The sequence below is a fragment of the Rhipicephalus sanguineus genome, chromosome 5 (assembly GCF_013339695.2).
Source record: "Rhipicephalus sanguineus isolate Rsan-2018 chromosome 5, BIME_Rsan_1.4, whole genome shotgun sequence".
NCBI lineage: Eukaryota > Metazoa > Arthropoda > Arachnida > Ixodida > Ixodidae > Rhipicephalus > Rhipicephalus sanguineus.
In genome coordinates, this window is record NC_051180.1 from 23,702,750 (window position 1) to 23,721,233 (window position 18,484).

An 18,484-nucleotide genomic window follows, 5' to 3' on the forward strand; every position below is an offset into this window, starting at 1 on the left:
AGGCGTATAAAATTTCGACAAAATAAACGGCGTAAGTAAATTGCAATGAATCTCGCTAACGTACGTGTTCTCGGCCTTAATTTTTGTCCTCGAAGATGTATCTCAGAAATAATATGATAGTTACGAAACCGAGAACTTACATTTTTTATTCTAAACCCAGGAATTCGTGAAATATGCCAGTAGTCGTACTTGCACGATTGTGGGCAAAAGCGCTTAAATCAGCATAACTAAGCAAAAGAAGGCTTATAAATTGCTAAATTGCTAAATAAGCTGCTAAATTAAGTACAAGAGAGTATCTTTCATTCAGATAACTCTTTCTCTCGGTGTCAGAAAATGAGATGTCGTCTTGACTTCCTTAACAATCACTTCCTTAACAAAAAACCGAATTATACAATCACCTATTTTTTCTGCTGTTTTCACTTGGCAGTGGTACACAATTCAATTTTCCTCTTTTTGGGATCAGCTACCGTTCTGTTCAAATATAATATCATTACTGTATATGTATCACTGTACTACCTGGTAACCGCTGTTGTATGATAGGTGAAATGAGATATTGGATGCCTTGTCGAAATATCCAGTTTTGCCTCACAAGACTACACAGTGGTAACGAGCATTGCACTAACATACTAACGGTCTCCCATACAAAAGAAGACCCGCGTGCTCTCACCATGACGTCATCAAGCAACTCTGTCCTTCTCAATGAATACCACACTATACAAAAAAAGATAATAAAATCACTCTAGCGCGCTTTGCGAGGTCTGTTGGGTTCCAATCTTCCGACGTGTAATCGCGGTTTTAGGAGCGCGCGTCTTCTGTTATTTGGGTAGTTGTAATTATACTCGTTTTTGTGGATATTTACATTTTGTTCGCAGCAGTCACTCCTTTGTTCGCCGTTAACTGCGTCATTGATGACGTGAATCGAAGGCACTGTTTTATTTACATTATTTTTCATGCCCAGATGAATAGTGTAAATTATGTTAAGCACGTTAGAACAAGTGTAAATACGGTGTTTTAGAAAGATGAGAACCCAGGTTGACGGAAGGGCATACAACAAGCACACGAATTTGATCCTGAGTGAAGGCTCTTTCACGATGCCGTTCGCAGGTGCGTCAAAAGGAGCAACGTAGCTGAGCTTTGTATGGTGAAAGTCCCTAACGTCAAAGGCGGCGAGTCGTTGGAATCCGCAACTGCGAAAGAAGCAGAAAGTACGTAGTTCAGATTCACATACTGGCGCTAATATAGAATGTATTGTAGCATAGCGCGAGAGGAAACAATGACACAGCAAGAAACAGCAAGCGGACACAAGCGCCTGTGGCCGTTTGTCGTTTGTCCTCGTGTCCTCCTTTCCTGCTGCCCTACGCTGCAAGCCATTCCATGATGACAAAGCAACAAGCCCACATTTGGTACCCTCTGGCATCAAAGCTATAAACTCATAATCAAGCATAATGCTGCATACATTTCTTATAAGAACAATAAATCCGATTGCGCCATGGTATGAAGGCTCTAAGAACTCACCGGTGGTCGTAGTGATAACAGTACCGACTGTCAGAAACATGAAAGTGGCGCGTACTTCGCTACGCATTTCAAGTAGCAGCAGCAAACCATACGAGAGCATGCAACAGCCTCAAGTCATTTCAAATGAAATTGGTTGCGCCGTACTTCAATGACTAGTCTTACAAGTGTAAGTGCCTCCTATGTCGTGTTCAACAAAGCATGACTGATACATAGCAGCGTTTGCTTTCGCTCGATTATGTTAATTTATTATAACCCGGTGCTCAGAACACTCCGATCGAAATAGGTTGAAGTAGAATGCTTGCATTATTCATGTCCATAATTCATTTTGTTGCCATGAAATACTGACGGTTTGCTTACGGGACTGCTGCGCACTGTGTTTAGGGCACGTATGCGTCGACCTTTGATTAAGCATAGTGGGCTGGTTATCTGAGGGTAATTGGACGTCTATCAATGACTGTAATAACATGGTATGTAAATGTGCAGCTGGTACTCATCACGTCAGAGTATTGACAGCGTGGTATGTTATACGCTACAGCGTAGTGTAAAGAAGACCACTGAAGCTACCCGAAATATAGCAGTTCGGCGGCCATGTCAACTGGCTGCTGGTCGCGTGTTCGATTCCCGGCCAAGTGGGCCCCATTTTGACGGGAACGAATTGTAATAACGCTCGTAAACCGGGATTTAATCGCCCGTTAAGGAACCTAATGTGGTTAGAAACAATTCGGTGCATTCCACTGCAGGCAGTGTATCATCGCCCCAATTTTTTTATGGACTTAAGGAAGGGATCAATTGCTCAAACACGGGATGCAGAAAAAAACATACGAGGGCAATAAGGAATTCAGTTCGCTACTAAACAAGGAAGTGCGCTATCTGACGTCACTGACTTGACTAAAATGTTACCTAATCTTAGTTCATGCATATTTTTTCGTATGCATATATTCTTGGTTTCTTCCAGTAAATAATCAGTTGGCAGTCAGCACCCGTTTTCGTTTTCCATACTTCGTCCCGTGTTTGCGCTGTTAATTCATTCTTTAAGACACGTACCGACTGGCCCGCCTTTCGCTACTTGTTTCATGGACATTGCACCTTATTATTACATAAATCAAAAACCCCACGCTTGAGCAATAAACTAAGCGATTCACCAGCGCCGTAGTGTCCAGGCACGTGGAGTCCCGACGAACGATGGCTGCTGCCGAGTACGAACTCCCTTTCGGAGTATGAGTCGCCGCTTGCGCCGGCGGCGGCTGACGAGGAGGACGTGGAGGCGGATGAGCTCCTGCCGGCGCCGGACAGCACAGCCATGCACTTGATGCGCATCTCGTCGTGCACGAAGTGGCTCGGCCTCACCGTGAAGCGCAGTCCCAGCGAGGTCACCTGGCGGCCGGATTCGTGCCGCTGAATTGGGTAGTGAACGAGGTACCGGTTGGACACCTGCGCAGCCGGAACCGTGGTCGTAGATCACCATTGATCCAAGAGACAATCTACAGAACTACGACAGACGGCTTAATCGCGTACCTACAGGGAAGCATGTCTGCTGGAACTAGATATGAGATATCCATGAACGGTTAATCGGTTTGCATTTTGTTCCCAATCTTCTCGCTTTTTTAGAGCGCGGCTCTTAGGCGCCTGTTCCTGCGTTGAGCGGCGTCCCCGTTGCCGTCGGTGGCGTAACCGATAGACATGAACAAATAAAATGAGAAAGACATACCCAGGATCGAATGGGATTTGAGCCCGGGCCCTCCGCGTGGCAGTCGAGTATTCTACCACAGAACCACGTTGGTGCTTGAAGCTCATTTGCAAAAAGACCCTGTACAGGCGTCATGTCGGGCAAGGAATCGTTGTTAACCTACGTAATATAGACTGGCAGAAGAGCGAAAAAATTCGCCGATGATTACGATACTGCCTAATGCAAATTCTGAGCGCAGCTTCGCATTGGGGCAAGACCAACTGTGTTTGAAGTTTTGTCTTTCGGTAGGGTGTCGACTATGCCATAAATCATCACATTATTGTGAAGTAGGACAGCACCCACTACACCATTATTCATCTTTCTGTGGATAAACGAGGCACCCGCTACACATCTGTAAGGTATTAGGTGCACTGTGTTGATGCTGCATGTGGCTGATGAGGATGAAGAATTATGACTGAGCACTTTGCAGTTGTTGGAAAGCATTAAACCACACACTCGTTGCGCAATTAGCATTGTGCGAAGACTGGTTGTTATTTTACTCTTCTGCCACGCTACATTACATAGGTTAACACGATTCCTTGCGTGACATGACGCCTGTATAGGGTCTTTTCGCAAATGAGTTTCAAACACCAGCGTGGCTCCGTGGTTCATTACTCAACTGACTCGCAGAAGGCCCGGGCTCAAATCCCATTCGACCCTGGGTATACGGACACTCTCGACTGGTTTTTGCCGTTGGCGTTGCCGTCGCCGTCATGTTCCAGATGTGTATATGTATGTATATATAAATAAAAGCCACGAAGAAAAATAAACTAAAAGAAAAAAATTTCCCGAAGCGCGCCACCGGGATTCGAACCTGCAACCCCTCAGCCACGCGCCACCGGTTGTTTAGGGAACTAGCGGCGAGCTATGTATAAACACCGCTTAAAGCTCGCGGCACGTATATCTCCGAGGTGCTTCAGCGTGTGCAGTATCACCCGTGAGATTGCCCGAAGAGCGTGCTTTAAAGCAACACTCTTACGTTTTCCATCAGTTTTAAAACTGTCCTTGAGACGTGGCCCATCTCTGTACTCACTCGCGATGTGGAATGCCGGGTAAACAATGCGTCGAACGCCACCGCGCGGCGGGAGACACGAAGGGGTCACTCCACGCACCGCAGTTTTCAAGAAAAAAAATCTAAGAGCGTTCAGTTGTAGCGTGCTGCTCAAACACGAAGTAACAACTGTGACAGTTCTTAGTTCGCGCTCGTCCTGTGTATAGCTGTGCGTTCTTTTCGAGCGTCCTTTCTTGTGTTTGAGCAGCGCGCTACAGGGGTCAAGCTATGACCGTTGTTAGTTCGCAGTCGTCCTGTGTGTGTCCTTTTCGTGAGTCCTTTCCGTTTCAGCGGCGCGCTGCAAGTATCGAGCTGCTAGCCGTTCTTCGTGTGACATTCAAATTTTTCGCTATCGCATTCGTTGCTTTGCCGTTGCGGCGAAACTTTCACATTTTTTTCTCATTTTATTTGTTCATGTCTGTAGGTTACTTTTTCATGTCTATCGGTTACGCCGGCGACGGCGACGCCGCTCAACGCAGGAACGGGCGCCTAAGAGCTGCGCTGTATTAACAACCAGTCAACACACAATGCTAATTGCACAACGAGTGTGTGGTTTAATGCTTCCCACCCACTGCAAAGCGCTCAGCCACAATTCTTCATCGTCATCAGCCACACGCAGCATCAACAAAGGGCACATAATACCTTACAGATGTGTAGCGGGTGGCTCGCTCATCCACAGAAAGACGAATAGTGGTGTAGTGGGTGCTGTCCTACTTCACAATAAATTATTATTTATGGCGTAGTTGATACCCTGCGGAAAGCCAAAACTTCAAACACAGTTGGCCTGGCCCTTTCATACTTTCGGTTTGCTCTTTGTTTATTTTCGGTATATAGTATCTTAGAAAAGACCTTGGAGGCTCATTCTAAAAAGACAGGGCGTGCAAACACGGACACAAGAAAGAAGTGAGGACACCATAAAAGCCGGCTTTTGTGGTGTCCTCACTTTTTTCTTGTGTCCGTGTTTGCACGCCTTGTCTTTTTAGAATGAATGCTTACCAACTAGCTCAGCTCTCTGTTATTCAAACCTTGGAGGCTGTTTCTTATATGTAAAGTGGAAATAAATAGCCTACATCACACGTGGTGCCAGTGGCCCGAGCACTTACAGTTATTAAAATAAGATTTCGGCCTAAAACGGCCAAGAGGACACAAATGAGACTGACCCTGGCAGTATGACCCTTAACGCTCTCTACTTCAAATAGTATATGTTCAGCTTCAAATTACTGGGCGCACACTTGTGCACCCTCAAAAAGAATGCAAGGGGTCACAGGCAATGCGTTTTCCCAATGAGTGCCCTTCACCTGCGAGTTTGCCGTATGATCAGCATACTCCCAAGTGGTCCTTGGAGTACGCGAAGAGCCATACATTAACCTGTGACATGTTTTCTAATGTTTGCTGGGTAGAAGGTAGGCGCTGGATAGAAGGTAGGATATAACGTGGTAGTTCGTCTGGCGAGCAAATTACATCGTATCGCGCCGGCCCTACATCGCTGCAATAAATGGCAGTGGAAACTTTAAACAGAAATGAATGCACCCGCCTCTTTGTCATTGAGTTGCCATTGTAGTTCTATGGGTCGTCCGTATCGTGAGTAGCTGCAAGTCACGTTCACCAAGTCGCCAACGTGGTAGCTCGTCTGGCCTCCCGTGATCGAGGGCTTGTCATCCTCGGAACCTGAAGGGGGCAGAACGCGGGAGCAAGAGAGAAATGGTATACAGCAAAACGTGGGAGGAATTCCTCTTTCGACTGTAGCGTCAAGCATCGTTATAAACGATTCGATCGCCATCGCCATCAACTTGTGCTTCAGAAGTGAATGTCGTTACTCTGGCGGTATGGCCTTGTCGAAAAGTTTGGGAAGGCTTTTCCAGTTAGTCCGTTGCAAAATTAGTTTTTATTATCGTAGCTATAAATCAAATTTTAGGGGGCTTTTGAACAGTATTGTCTAGTTCCATAGAGGTCAAATGGCAGCGACGAAGCCACCTATGTTTTGCTTTTGTTTTTTAACTTCGGAAGTAAGGGAGGAACCTCTGCCGTTTCTTCTATTGAGCATCTCCATTACTGTGAGGCAAGCACAGAAAAGGAAGCGTTAAATATTTTAAATAGCTTGGTACTTCTGACCAAATTAACTTTCTGCATGAAGTCTTTCCTTCCTTGCTCAGCATTCTGAAAGAGGGGTCGGTTCTGGTATAGAAAACGCTCGTCCTTTTGCCCCGAAAGTAAGCATCCAGCCAACTCATGGCAAACATATCAAAAAGCACGGAAGCTGAAGTGAGAAACCGTTGCTGATTTTGTAACGCTGCGTGTAAGTTCCAGGCGTACCAGAATTAGTGATATTGGCTTAGCTGAGACATGTGTATACGTGAACTCAACGTATTTTATTATAATGGCGAAATAAATGTCCCTGGCGTTTATTTTGACAGAATATAAAGAAAACTGTGGGAGGTTGCCGTCACATCATTATTGCACTATTGACTAGCTTACACCACCAGATAAGAGGCACAGATTCGTTCACGAAGTTACGTTCCTGCATGTTATGCTCTTCGTAAGTAAATGCCAGCAACACCAAGAGAAAGCATAAGAAACCGATACAAGAAAAAAGAGGCAGCAACAAGAAGGGTGCTGGATGCTTTTGGTGCCGCTGGCATTTCCTTACGAAGAACTATGTACCAACTTGCCCAACAAGCCACCCTAATGTTATGCTCATTTCGAACACAACATGTCGCCACCGCGCTCCTTCTTGTGCTTACTTCCTATGGCACTTACCTTTGCAAGTTACAGCTGCGCCGTCCTAAGTCTGAGTGAAATTTGCTAACTAAATGACCTACGTATAAACTTTTAGCAGAGAGGAACAAGGAACTGTCTTGGAAAGTATTTTAGTATTTTAAGAAAGTACATGGTGGCGTAAAAATGAACGCCCCCTTTATCGTTCGACTTAAAAGATCTGTCGCGCTTTCTTTAAAAAAAAAGAAATGGGGGGAGTGGCATTTTAACAATCCACTTACGCGTGCTTTTAGCGTCCTGCGCAGCGACGATCTCTTCGCTGGATAGCGAGTATGCCTCAGACACGGTGGCCGTGCATTTCAGTTTCATGATGCCGTAGGTGAAGTGGCGCGGCTCCGCCGTGAATGTCACCCCCAGGGACGAATGGTACAGCTGGTCTTCGTCGCGGAGAATGGGGTGAACTTTCTCAAAAGATGGGGGAACCTGAGAACAAAACGCGGCGATATCTAATGGTTCAACTGGCACAACGACAACAAAAGTAGCCATTAAAATGTCATATCATATAGCGCACCCCTCCGTGTATTTCTGTACTTAAGCACTCTGTCCTGAAATGTAGCCGCGCTGATAGTGCAGGCTGAGCTGTTTGCGATCTGCGACACTCACCTGCTCGCCGTTGATGTACCATACCAGCACAGCTGGCGGCTTCGATGCACCAGCTCGGCAGGTAACGTTCACTGCATCCCCGAACCGGTAGTGCGGCTTTGTGCCGCGAATTTCGGGGCCCTTCTTTGGTAAAACTGTGTACGGTACATCAAGAAACAAAATCGGATAGTTGGGATGTGTCATTAAAAGCAAAGAGTGTATTTGATACTATACAATTTTAAAGGAAGTAAAGTGCTTTCACCTCTTTCCTGGCGGATCCGTGCTAATGCACGTTCATTTGGATGCGCTAAACCTCCGTTAAAGCTAAGTATAGCTTAGTTTGTTGTACAGTTTCCCAGGGAAGAAGTGTGACACTATGTGATTGTAAACAAAGAGTTTTACAGTGGCCTGAGTTATTTAATGACGCGAGAAACGCTCCAAGCGCAAGTTCAAGGCAAGATAATGCATCTGTTTATTTACAATTACAATAGCGAGTGTGTATTGCAGTCTTTAACCGCAAGTAAATGCAAGTTCTTACTACACCTAATTATGCAATATAGTGTATCACAATATGCACTTTGATAATTCTACTACGTCTCTATAACATCCACAGAAAGCTGACACGAAGAGCTAGATTAATATTAAAGCATCTTTCCATAAATAGTGCGCACATAAAAATACTCCCAAGCATTAAGCGCGCTATTTCTTTCTTTTTTTACCACATAGGAAGTATACTAACGTCGTCATAGAATATTAGGCAGGGGCGTAGCTACACTCTTGCTTAAATTAGCCGCACGTCCCCTTCAAGTTACTTAACGCAATCGAGATCTGAAATGCCGCGCGCATGAGTTACCCCGCTAATGCAGTCACCCAGGGGACAGAGTCGCGCACATCACAGCAGAAGCGAACAAACGCAGAATCGGAGGAAACGGTCTCGCCGATGTGCATTTCTGGCGTTCCCGTGCGTGCGTCGAAAAGACGGGGATCGGTCGTAAGGGCAGAAGAGAGGGTTGCGCTCCTTGAAACTTGCGAACTACTAACGACTCTCGGCGACACTCGCGCTCGCCGGGAATTCGGTGGCACTTAATGCCCGCTTTATCTAACAACTTTATAAAGCCCCAGCCATCGCTTCCTCGGCGAATCTCAAGTGTACGAAAGAGAAAAGCAAATGCGGATGCTGCAACGCGCCGACCGCGTATGAAAAGGAGCGGAGAATGCAGGGGCACATTCTTTTAATAGAAGCTCAGAGGGGGGTATATGTGACACCGAGGGATCCGAGCGTAGAGTTATGAGCGGTGCTGGACGCCTCGCACAAGACCGCCTTCTTGTATCAGCGTGTGGTAAGAGGTTACCCCCGCGGAACTCGTTGTTTATGGCACCTATGTTTCCCGCATCACCCATTTCTATTTTTTTCCCACGCCACTAAGAGTTATATTCGTTCCAAGCAAGCAGCAAGGCCCCTGTATTAAGGCGCTACTTATGTAGCCGGTGAACGGGAGCGAAGTGTAAGTTGGCTAGGGGTGGCGTCAAGCTTTAACTCTTCAGAGAGGTTTTCGTGGGGGCTGACTCTCGCCGTGATCTATTTAGAGCCAGAGTGCGCCGAATGACTGTGACTCTTGTGCGCAACCCTCGCCCGCCTGAGCGCATTTATTAGTTGACTATGTAAATCTCATTCAGCTTGGTTACTTGAGCTCGCTGTAAAGAATTGCCGTAATCAGGCCATCACGTGTGCAGTCAACTGACGGGTACGTCCGGAACAAGGTAACGGTAACTGAAAGGAAAACCCTCTTTCGATTCAAAGAGATCAGCACCTCATTGGTGAAGGTTGCCTTTCAAATATGTGCAGACAGTTCGCAAAGTAAAGGGGGTTAAAGGCAGGCCGGGTAAATGCAGCTGCGCTTGTGTCTACCGGCAGAAGCTCCCTCATGTGAGTTGCATATTTGCATTTCATCAAGTGGGACTTGCTTTTTTTCTGATTTAAGTGGCACACAACGAGGATATTGTGTTTTGGAGGCCCCCTTTCGAAGCTCTCTGGCTCTCCTATATATAAACCGACATAAAAAGAAATGTTATTGTAACACCGATAAGCAAACCCGTCGAAGCGCGCAGGCTAGAATATCTGTTTCGGGAACAAAGCACCTGCATGGATGGAGGTGACTGAGGCGAGAAAAAGACAGATTGAGTTTAGCCTGTCGTATACGGCTCCCCTTAAGAGCTTGAAAATTCCGCTTCCTTGTTGTACGGCTTACTTATCTTATTCCCACTTCATCTCACAATCTACGCCTTATTCGGATAACGCACTGCGTTTTTTTTTTCGCGTTCGCGATAGAATGAAAACAAAAGCAATCGCATTTTGCCCCGTAGAAAAAATGAATGATTAGGGAATGCAGGAACAGTTTTCGCGCGTATGTCAGGTATATCGGGTGCGTTGGAACGTGTCGCTAAAGTGCCTGCTCTTCAGCGAAGCCATGTAGGAGAAACGGAGACACAGCTGGTGTAGACTCTTGTACTTGAGCCAAAGGTAGAAACGAAAACCTTGGTGTTTATAGATTCCTACAGAGAGATATGTCGGGCGCTGTTGGCATACTGCTGCACTAAAAGTGATTGCTAGATAGATATGGACAAGTTTGCACGCAGCGTACGAATCATTCAAAAGAAAACATATATTTTGCAGCGTGTGTGTGTGTGTGTGTGTGTGTGTGTGTGTGTGTGTGTGTGTGTGTGTGTGTGTGTGTGTGTGTGTGTGTGTGTGTGTGTGTGTGTGTGTGTGTGTGTGTGTGTGTGTGTGTGTGTGTGTGTGTGTGTGTGTGTGTGTGTGTGTGTGGACCAACGCCGCGCTCTTTGATAAACGCGTGGCGGTGACGGGGCCTTCGCGCAGCTTACACGAACCATTCCATTTAGCAGGGAGTCAAGTTATGTACAGCCGCCGTCTAACTTAACTTGAACAATATAGACACGTCTATAAACAAGATTATTTTACTCTTGCGCTTCAATTTAGTTAAATCACACGTTACCTGACCCAAGTTCTTAGCTGTCGGCGTAGTAGCATTGGTATTGCTTGTTTGATTACGCCACAGCTGATAGCGAGCGAGCACTGGCGGTAACCGTGGGATTAAAAAAAGGCTGGATGAACGCTATCGCGGTCCTTCGCCCCATATGACCCGCAGCCCCTTACCTAATGTGGATGCTCCCTGCAGGCGATCAACAGTCTGGTCCACGGCGGTTTATTTTTAAAGGGCTCCTCACCAGCCTCTGAATATACAAAAAACGAGCGCAGTATTCTCTCCTGGCGTTTCTCGTCTTTCTGGCTCACTTCGTGACGCAGAAGAGCGATTCCCGTGACGTCTATATAGTACATACTTTCGATTTGTCCATATACGCGAGATATCAGATGTGAATTGTCTCCTGCACTGCTTTGCCATGCAGCCGCCCATCCGTTCTTCCTTGCCTCGTACGACTATCGTGAGTGATCAACTGATTTCACTTCATTTTCTGTGTTTACGACTGCGCAAACGGAGATAGCGTGTAGCCAACAAGCGCGAAATCTTTTAGGGTCAACGCTTAGAGCTGACATGTACACGTGCTTTTAAGAAATAAGTGGCGAGGGGTATATATGACCTGTAGAAAGGGTAGCGTAAGCGAGGAGGAAACCACTCCCTCGTCTTTGAACGCGGGGTGGTGAGGGTCCTTTAACATATTCTTGTGAATATGGTTCAAATACTGCACACCGACGTTTGTTGAAGTCTTTCCGCTGTGCCGTTCAGTGCATTCTACGAGTTCAATTTGCGCTCATGCTTCACTTATCATCACTCATCATCACTTATCACTTATCACTCATCTTATTTTCACTCATCGCTTATGAACTTATCAACTTATGAACATGTCGTTTACTAAAGAAACACTTAAAACTTTAATAAGCAACACTTTTTGTCACGAAATACTATCATTATATACATGTAATTGCGAATTTCTGCTCTCACCGTAGATCTTCAGTTCCTTTTCCGAACGAATAGTCTGGAAGGAAGGTGCGTCGGCCGACACTTCGCACGCGTACAGGCCCTCTGACTTGAGATCGGTCTCCTTCAGGTAGAGGCTACCGACAGAACTGCGGCTTACCTGCGTGAACATAGATAGTGGGAGAAAAACAAGCTCATTGGATGACGTATTCGTTTTTATTGCTGCTTAGTAGCTGTATACAAAAGGGAAGGTATAAACTACAGTAGAGCCAGCTATTCTGATACAAGGGTACAATGTTTAAGCTGCCCAGTTACTCCTAAATGCATGCGGGCATTGCACGAATAAGCAACACTCTAAGTCCACAAAAAATATAAGCAACAAATAACACACAAAATTAAAAGAAATTAGACTGAACCAAGAGAATGGAACAATATGCACACGAATTATGTTAATGTAGAAGTTCAATAAGAAAGTAAAAAGACTATACTAATCGCAATCGCGCGAATGTAATTTTTCAAGCAATCTTTTCATCAAGCCCCGAATACACATAACTTCATGAAATGTACTCATCAAATCAAATTAATTAAGTCGCTAAGCAGATAAAAAAAAATACGTGATGGGAGAGAGTGAACTGGACACTAGAAACACGTGTGCGATGTCCCGCGTTTCGTCTTCCTTCCTTGAAAGTAACGAGCATACGATAACTGCAAATTATGCGGCTGGACTCACGCATCTCTTATAGGCACATTCCCTGGGAATGCGTGGTTACAGGCGAAGAAAATGCAGTCTCCCCAGCTGAAGCTGCAGCGCGGTGGACGGCCGCGCTGCGCAGCTCAAACCTACAAGATCAATCGCGGGCCATCCAGCAAGCCCGTGAGGCGGCGAGGAGACAGGACCTCCGGTCCTCCTCGGCGGCGGCCTAGGCCCAGGCCACGAATTTGCCGGAGTTCTGAATAAAGTTGCTACCACCACCACTGCCACACGCGCTTATTGCTTTATTTTTATGTCTGATCGGCCTTACTCACAAGAACTGTTACACGTGTTAATACCGCTCGGCGCTGCCATCACCAGAATGTTCGGGAAACTTCCGAGATTGTTTTAGACTGTTCTGATGAGATTGCACGCACGACACGAGTAGTCGAATTTTATCTAGAGCTAACTCGAGCACCAGCGAAAGCGCTGGAAAGTTCTACTTCGCATGTATAAAGGACATTTTACCCGACGATCAGTTGACCGACGACCGACCTCTGTGCTCGCCGTTATCATTGTACATCGAGTGTTGTTTGCACTTTCAGTCTTTATATTCCTCGACACGCGTTCGCCCAATAAAGAGTTTAACTTTTACCGGCTTGAGTTCTGCGTCCTTCGCCGTCAAGACCACGTGACAATACCGACAAGCAGCGAAGTAAGCTTCCTTTCGAGGGGTCGAAAGGCGTCTTAACCATTACTGTGCTGTGCTTTTGCGAGTCTCCCCAAGTATCAGTCAGTGGCATCATTTGATAGCACAAGGTCCGGTTACACGATAAGTGTGGTTCCATTAATAAACAGTGCCCGATTACCCTGTCGCGATTGCCGTAGGAGGTGCAGCCTAACGGTGTCGGCTGGAACATCGCCAAGCATCTTGGAGAAGTTGCTCGAGAAGTTCGAGAGAACCTCTTGCCCGACTTCTCTCCCTTTTTCGCCGAATCGGGAAGTATAGGGTGTGGCCTGGGCACGCAGAAAGAAGTATGGGTCTCGGCGCTAAAGGTGCTGTAACGCGCATTAACCAAGTGCGCCAACACTGCGCACATCGCACGCTTATTTTCAATTACTTTACCGTGTTTTCTTCGATTCTTGTACTTCAATATACGCAAGTAACAGTGGGGAAATCCGTGTTGCTGTGAATTGCCTCATGCGCATTGAGTCCACTAAAAAACATCGAGTGACTGCCATTAACAAATATTTCACGCTCGCTGAGACAGGTGCATACAAAAGAACAACTGTCAGTCGAAAACGGCGGAACAGAGCGTAGCAGTGGACATCATACACTTGCCACATCTCGGTAGTGATTGCGTGGAATGATCGCGCAAATAGAATCGAAGTAACACCGATTTCGAAAAGCGATGCAGTTAGATGTTTTCGCTCACTAACACGCGAGTTTACAACTGCGTAGTGAAACTGTACTGGATTTACGTACGCTATAGCCTGCGTAGTTTGGATCCGTACGATAGCTTTATCTTCCACCCGTAGTGTCACGAGTTTAAGAGACCCTTCTGTTATGCCTGCGGTTTGGCGTGGCCATCACTGACGCTTATTGATTCTGCGTCAGTACTACCGACCGTCCTACACCGGGGCAACTGCGCTTTCGAGGCAATAGGCGGACATAAGAGCCTATTACGCATGTACGCGTTTCTGATGATTAAGCATATCATTTGTGAATACTCTCGCTAGAGTGAGCCTGAATGTATATAGGGCTAAGTTTCAATTCATCATCATTATCATCGTCATGATAGGCACCATATCGAGCGAGGGGCCATGCGTGCAGCTATATGTATTCCCACATGTAGCGGAGCAGTTGGATAATATCTCGTCATGTGTCACGCCACGTGGAGAGCGTAACAGGTGAACTCTTTTGAATCTGCTTTCAAGTTACAAAATGCTCAGTCACAATCGATCACCCCTATTCTCATAATCATATTCATTATCAGCAGTCTCTTATCGTGGAAGGAGGCCGCTCCTCCAGCTTACTCTGTGCCTGTACAGTGTGCTCCGCGCCGTTACTTCTGTTCCTTTTTTTCTTTTTTGTACATCCAGGCTTGTTGAGCACTGTAAAAAAATTATCACCTGCGTAACAAGAATAACACTGCAAAAAAAAAAGGGGGGGGGATATATTTCGCTGCTGTTTCTGACGGATACTGTTTCTGATGTTGGACGTGGCATAACCTTCGCGAGTACTGCATTTAGCAACAATCAGCACATTCAAGTGTAATTGAACTGAATTGGTACGCAGAGAACTCAAGTAACCCCCTTTTTTTTTACCAAAGAACAGAACAAAAGAAGCCCCCAAAGCCATTAATAAAGAGGTTATGTTTGACAAAAAAAGAAAAAAATTACACGGTTTAATTAAGTAACACCGTTCTTTGTCTAATTGGTGCAGTGAGAGAAAAACAGATTTTTCGGTGTTAAACAAAGCCATATGCTGCGCCATTCCGCGGGCCCTCGACCAAACGCAGAAAAGTGAGCGTAAGTGCGGTGGCGCGAGCTTATACCCATGTATGCTTGCGTTTCCCTTGTAACTCGCGAAGGCCCAGTCGCTCACGTCTCCGTGTAGCCGATAGATTGACACGGTCGTTTCAATACAGAGGCAAAGGTCGTCCCTAAGCACACTAGGTGCATCACATTGTTGGAACTGACAATGGCGCAGCAATTTCTTCATTGTCCGGCAAGAGAACCAGCGTAAGCAGTATCTTTCACAATAAAAGATGAAAGGATAAACGATCTGCCGTACCATCCTCCGTTGCCCTTGCCCCACTCACACACTTCTGGTTCATGGCTACTTCTCTGCTTAATGCAGGAACGGCAGGCAGAGTACATGTGCATTATCGGCAATAATCCAATACGACTCTGCTCGTTCAAGTTTTCCTAACTCGCGCTTAGAGGAGTATTGCATGAACTGTTGCTACACTCTGAGAAGTTACCTGGTAGTAACGTTTCTTTAGGTGCCTCTCCTAGCTCAGTTCAACGCGTTAGGCCCTCATATTCGCTCGTATTGCATGCTGTGCCGTAAGAGAAACGAAGAATCGATTTTATTGCGCCAGGGGGCTAACACAATACATCCGATCTCGTGTAAGCTTCCTGGCGTATAAAAACGAATAAGGTCTCGTGATTGTCTCAAGCCACGGTCGCGAACAAGTACAAATGCAGGGCTAGTCAAGGGAATCGCGTTTCATAGTCATTTGTCCAGTGACGCGCTCATGGGTGAACAAACAAAACAGTATTGGTTAGTGAGACAGGACATTGAGAGAAGTACCTATTGCGATACATCTAGATGTGTCCATAGAAGCCAGGCTTCGGTTAATTAATTGCTCGACTTGAACAGCTTAAGTCTACAAGGAGCCGCGGGACATTAATGCAGAAGTTAGACAGTTGTAGTTAGCTAGAAACGTTTCGTTTGGCTGGCTGACTTGCGCATACGGCCTATAAATCTAGCAGTGACGCCACGTCTCTGTTGTTTTGCAGCGTACCCTCTACCTCTGGCAGCGGCAACAATTGATAAAAAGTTCTTGCGACTTGTCGCATGTATTCGTTATGATTGACCATCTCCGTTTACAACGTGAAAACTTGCTGCTTACTGCAGGCTGAAAAGCATCCCCGTGGATTTCAGGCAACGCGGAAGAAGGAGGAGGAGATGGGGGTGGCGAGAAATATACAGAATTGGGGCAATTGCGCGTGCTCGAGCGTGCTGTCCATTTGGCCCACGTCACGGTTCAGAAGCGTCATTTCAGAAATGTTGGTCGTATTTTGGCTATAATCATAATGAAAATGGAGGTTTACGGAGGAAAAAATGGGGGGGGGGTGCTAGAGTCACCGTGAAACATGTCACGTCTCGTCACATTTCAAAAGTTACGTGTTGCTTCTTGTCCACGACAATACAGAAATTTTATAGCAGCATATTAAAGCAACCAGGGATTTTGGCATGTTTAATGTCCAACCGAGGACCTTAACAACCGATAAAAGATGACGTACTTGTAAATGTGTGCGCTTGACGGTGTTTGGATGATAGGCGAAAGGAGTGGACGGGACAGGCGTATTTACAAGTATGAAACCCTACCGACTCGCTCAAGCTTCTATTCTAATGAAATAGATGACGACTGCAAAATTGCTTGGCAGCTGACACAAAAGCGGAGTGGCCTGACAATATAAATTATGAATGACCAACACGCGGAAAAATATTGGCAACAAACAGGAACGTACGAACGTTTGTCTTTATCAGACTTCGTCCTAAGGTGTATTCCTTGTGTATATGAGCCTTTTACTAAATGTATACGTTCAGCTTTCAATGCTACTTCGACTTATGGATAGCCCATTGGTAGGTTAGTTTGCCAATCAGCCATCTTTTCTCGCTGCTTATCACTTGATTTTCATACCGAAGCATGATAAAAAAGAAAGACAAGCGAAGGAACAGAATCGGGCCATTTTTTCCAATATTGCAGCTGCGGTACACAGCAGAATCTATTCATGCGAGCGTCATTATTTCTAAATCATTTCTTCCTATGAAGGTTGCCATTTTACAAAGCGGTGTGATCGTAAGACTTGAATGTTTAAGAAAAAAATGCATGTCTGGCAATAGGAGCAGCCGCGTTCCTTACAAGAAGATTTTGAGAATACGAGATTTTACGGCTTAGAGAGAGAAGAAGTGAGGTTAGAAGGCTAGACGATATGTATTCCGCGGGGCACCGTGAGAGATCGTCATGTTCGCGGTATGCCCCGTTATACCGTCAAGCTCTCGCCCCATTCACTTATAGTTTCTCCCATTGTACCCTTCCTGCAGCAGCCGTGCATACGTGAAGAAAAGTGTCGGCCATTTCTCCACGCGCTTGTTCTGATCCTCTATCTGTCGTCGTGCATGCGTGAATGGTCCAGGAACATGCACACAAACAGTGCTCTCGTGATTTACGACAGTCTGCAGCTTCGCCACGTTCCTGGCGCGCAGGAAGCGCGTTCCGCCCCCTTCCCTTTCCATTTATTTATTTATTGTTATTTTTTTGAAGGCACGGACGCTCTTTCCTGCTTTTAGGGAATGACCCAGGCCGACGTGGCCTGCCTCTTCGCGCGGCCTGCTGTGATGTTTTCTCATAGTGGGAGCAATGTTTACGCCCACCATCCGGGCAGATTCGCTCGCGAATCTTCTAGGCATCTTCCAGTTTCTCTTTATCAAAATAGCATAGTGAATAGAACAGTGCAATCGGATCAGGAATAAAATCTTAGATGTGTCAAGGAAAAAGCGGCTGAGGGCGCCAAGAGCGTGCTTACGTGCCCGGCGGCGAAAAGCCTCTCAGAAAGTCTACGATGATGCCTTTCTAGTTCAGTCACACCTTGAAACAATGCGGCATCTGCGCTTCGGGAGGGCCGTGCGTTTGACATGGAGGGAAGGAGAGAGGTTTTGAAGGGGAACGTGTCGTTGCCAGGAGAAACTCGAAAAGGCGTAGAACCGGGGCGTGTTTAGAAAAGAGCTGCCAGCCCGAGCATTCAGAAACGTGAAACAAAAGAAACAGTGAGTGAATCCAAGGGCGGCCATTGAAAGGTGACAGAATTGAGAATACGTTCACTTTGCTTTACACTCATATTCCTCGAGGAAGCCGAATCAATAGGCGCGGAGCCGCGAGTGTGTTTCGTTCATAAAAAAAATTTGAGCACCGTGTGTAAAGCGAATGCTTGGATCCGAGCTCATATTTTTATTCTCCTTTCATTGGTACAAAGTGTGTCTTTAGTTCTGTTATGTGCGTGGATAGGATAGCGGTAGGGTTCAAATTATATGCTACGTTACCTCCACTTATGCATAGTTGCTCAAAAAATACTAACAGAGGTGAATGCCAGCCTCGCTTTTAATTTGGCGTTTTATTTTTAAAGGACACGGTGGCCTAATTTATGCCCTGCATTTGTAGCCAGTTCAATTGTTTGAGCTTCATAAGTGTAGGCCACGCTTCGTCCGAATAGTCGTCATTCAACCCATACTAGAAACCTTGGGAAGTCCACAAAATTGCAGAAGCTTTTTCTTTTCTTTTGAAAAGCAAAGGAGGGGGGAGCGAGGGGGTGTACATAGTCATTTCAGCTCTTTTCTCGCATCAGCCATTTTCTGTTACCTTTCGTTCATTTTTTTTCTTTGCCGGCCGTTTCTA

General features: G+C 46.0%; 1 protein-coding gene across 1 annotated transcript in view; it reads right to left on the bottom strand.

Moving 5' to 3' along the window:
• Window positions 1-364: 364 nt before the first annotated feature.
• Window positions 365-18,484, bottom strand: part of LOC119393365 (synaptogenesis protein syg-2) — a 58,783-nt gene continuing 40,663 nt past the window's right edge. The window contains exons 3-8 of the mRNA XM_037660340.2: window positions 11,630-11,765; window positions 7,671-7,804; window positions 7,289-7,490; window positions 5,827-5,960; window positions 2,658-2,946; window positions 365-1,187 (exon numbers count right to left, since the gene is read on the bottom strand). Of these exons, the coding sequence (XP_037516268.1) occupies window positions 1,087-1,187; window positions 2,658-2,946; window positions 5,827-5,960; window positions 7,289-7,490; window positions 7,671-7,804; window positions 11,630-11,765 (996 nt within the window). The 3' untranslated portion in view covers window positions 365-1,086. The remainder of the gene's footprint in view (window positions 1,188-2,657; window positions 2,947-5,826; window positions 5,961-7,288; window positions 7,491-7,670; window positions 7,805-11,629; window positions 11,766-18,484) is intronic.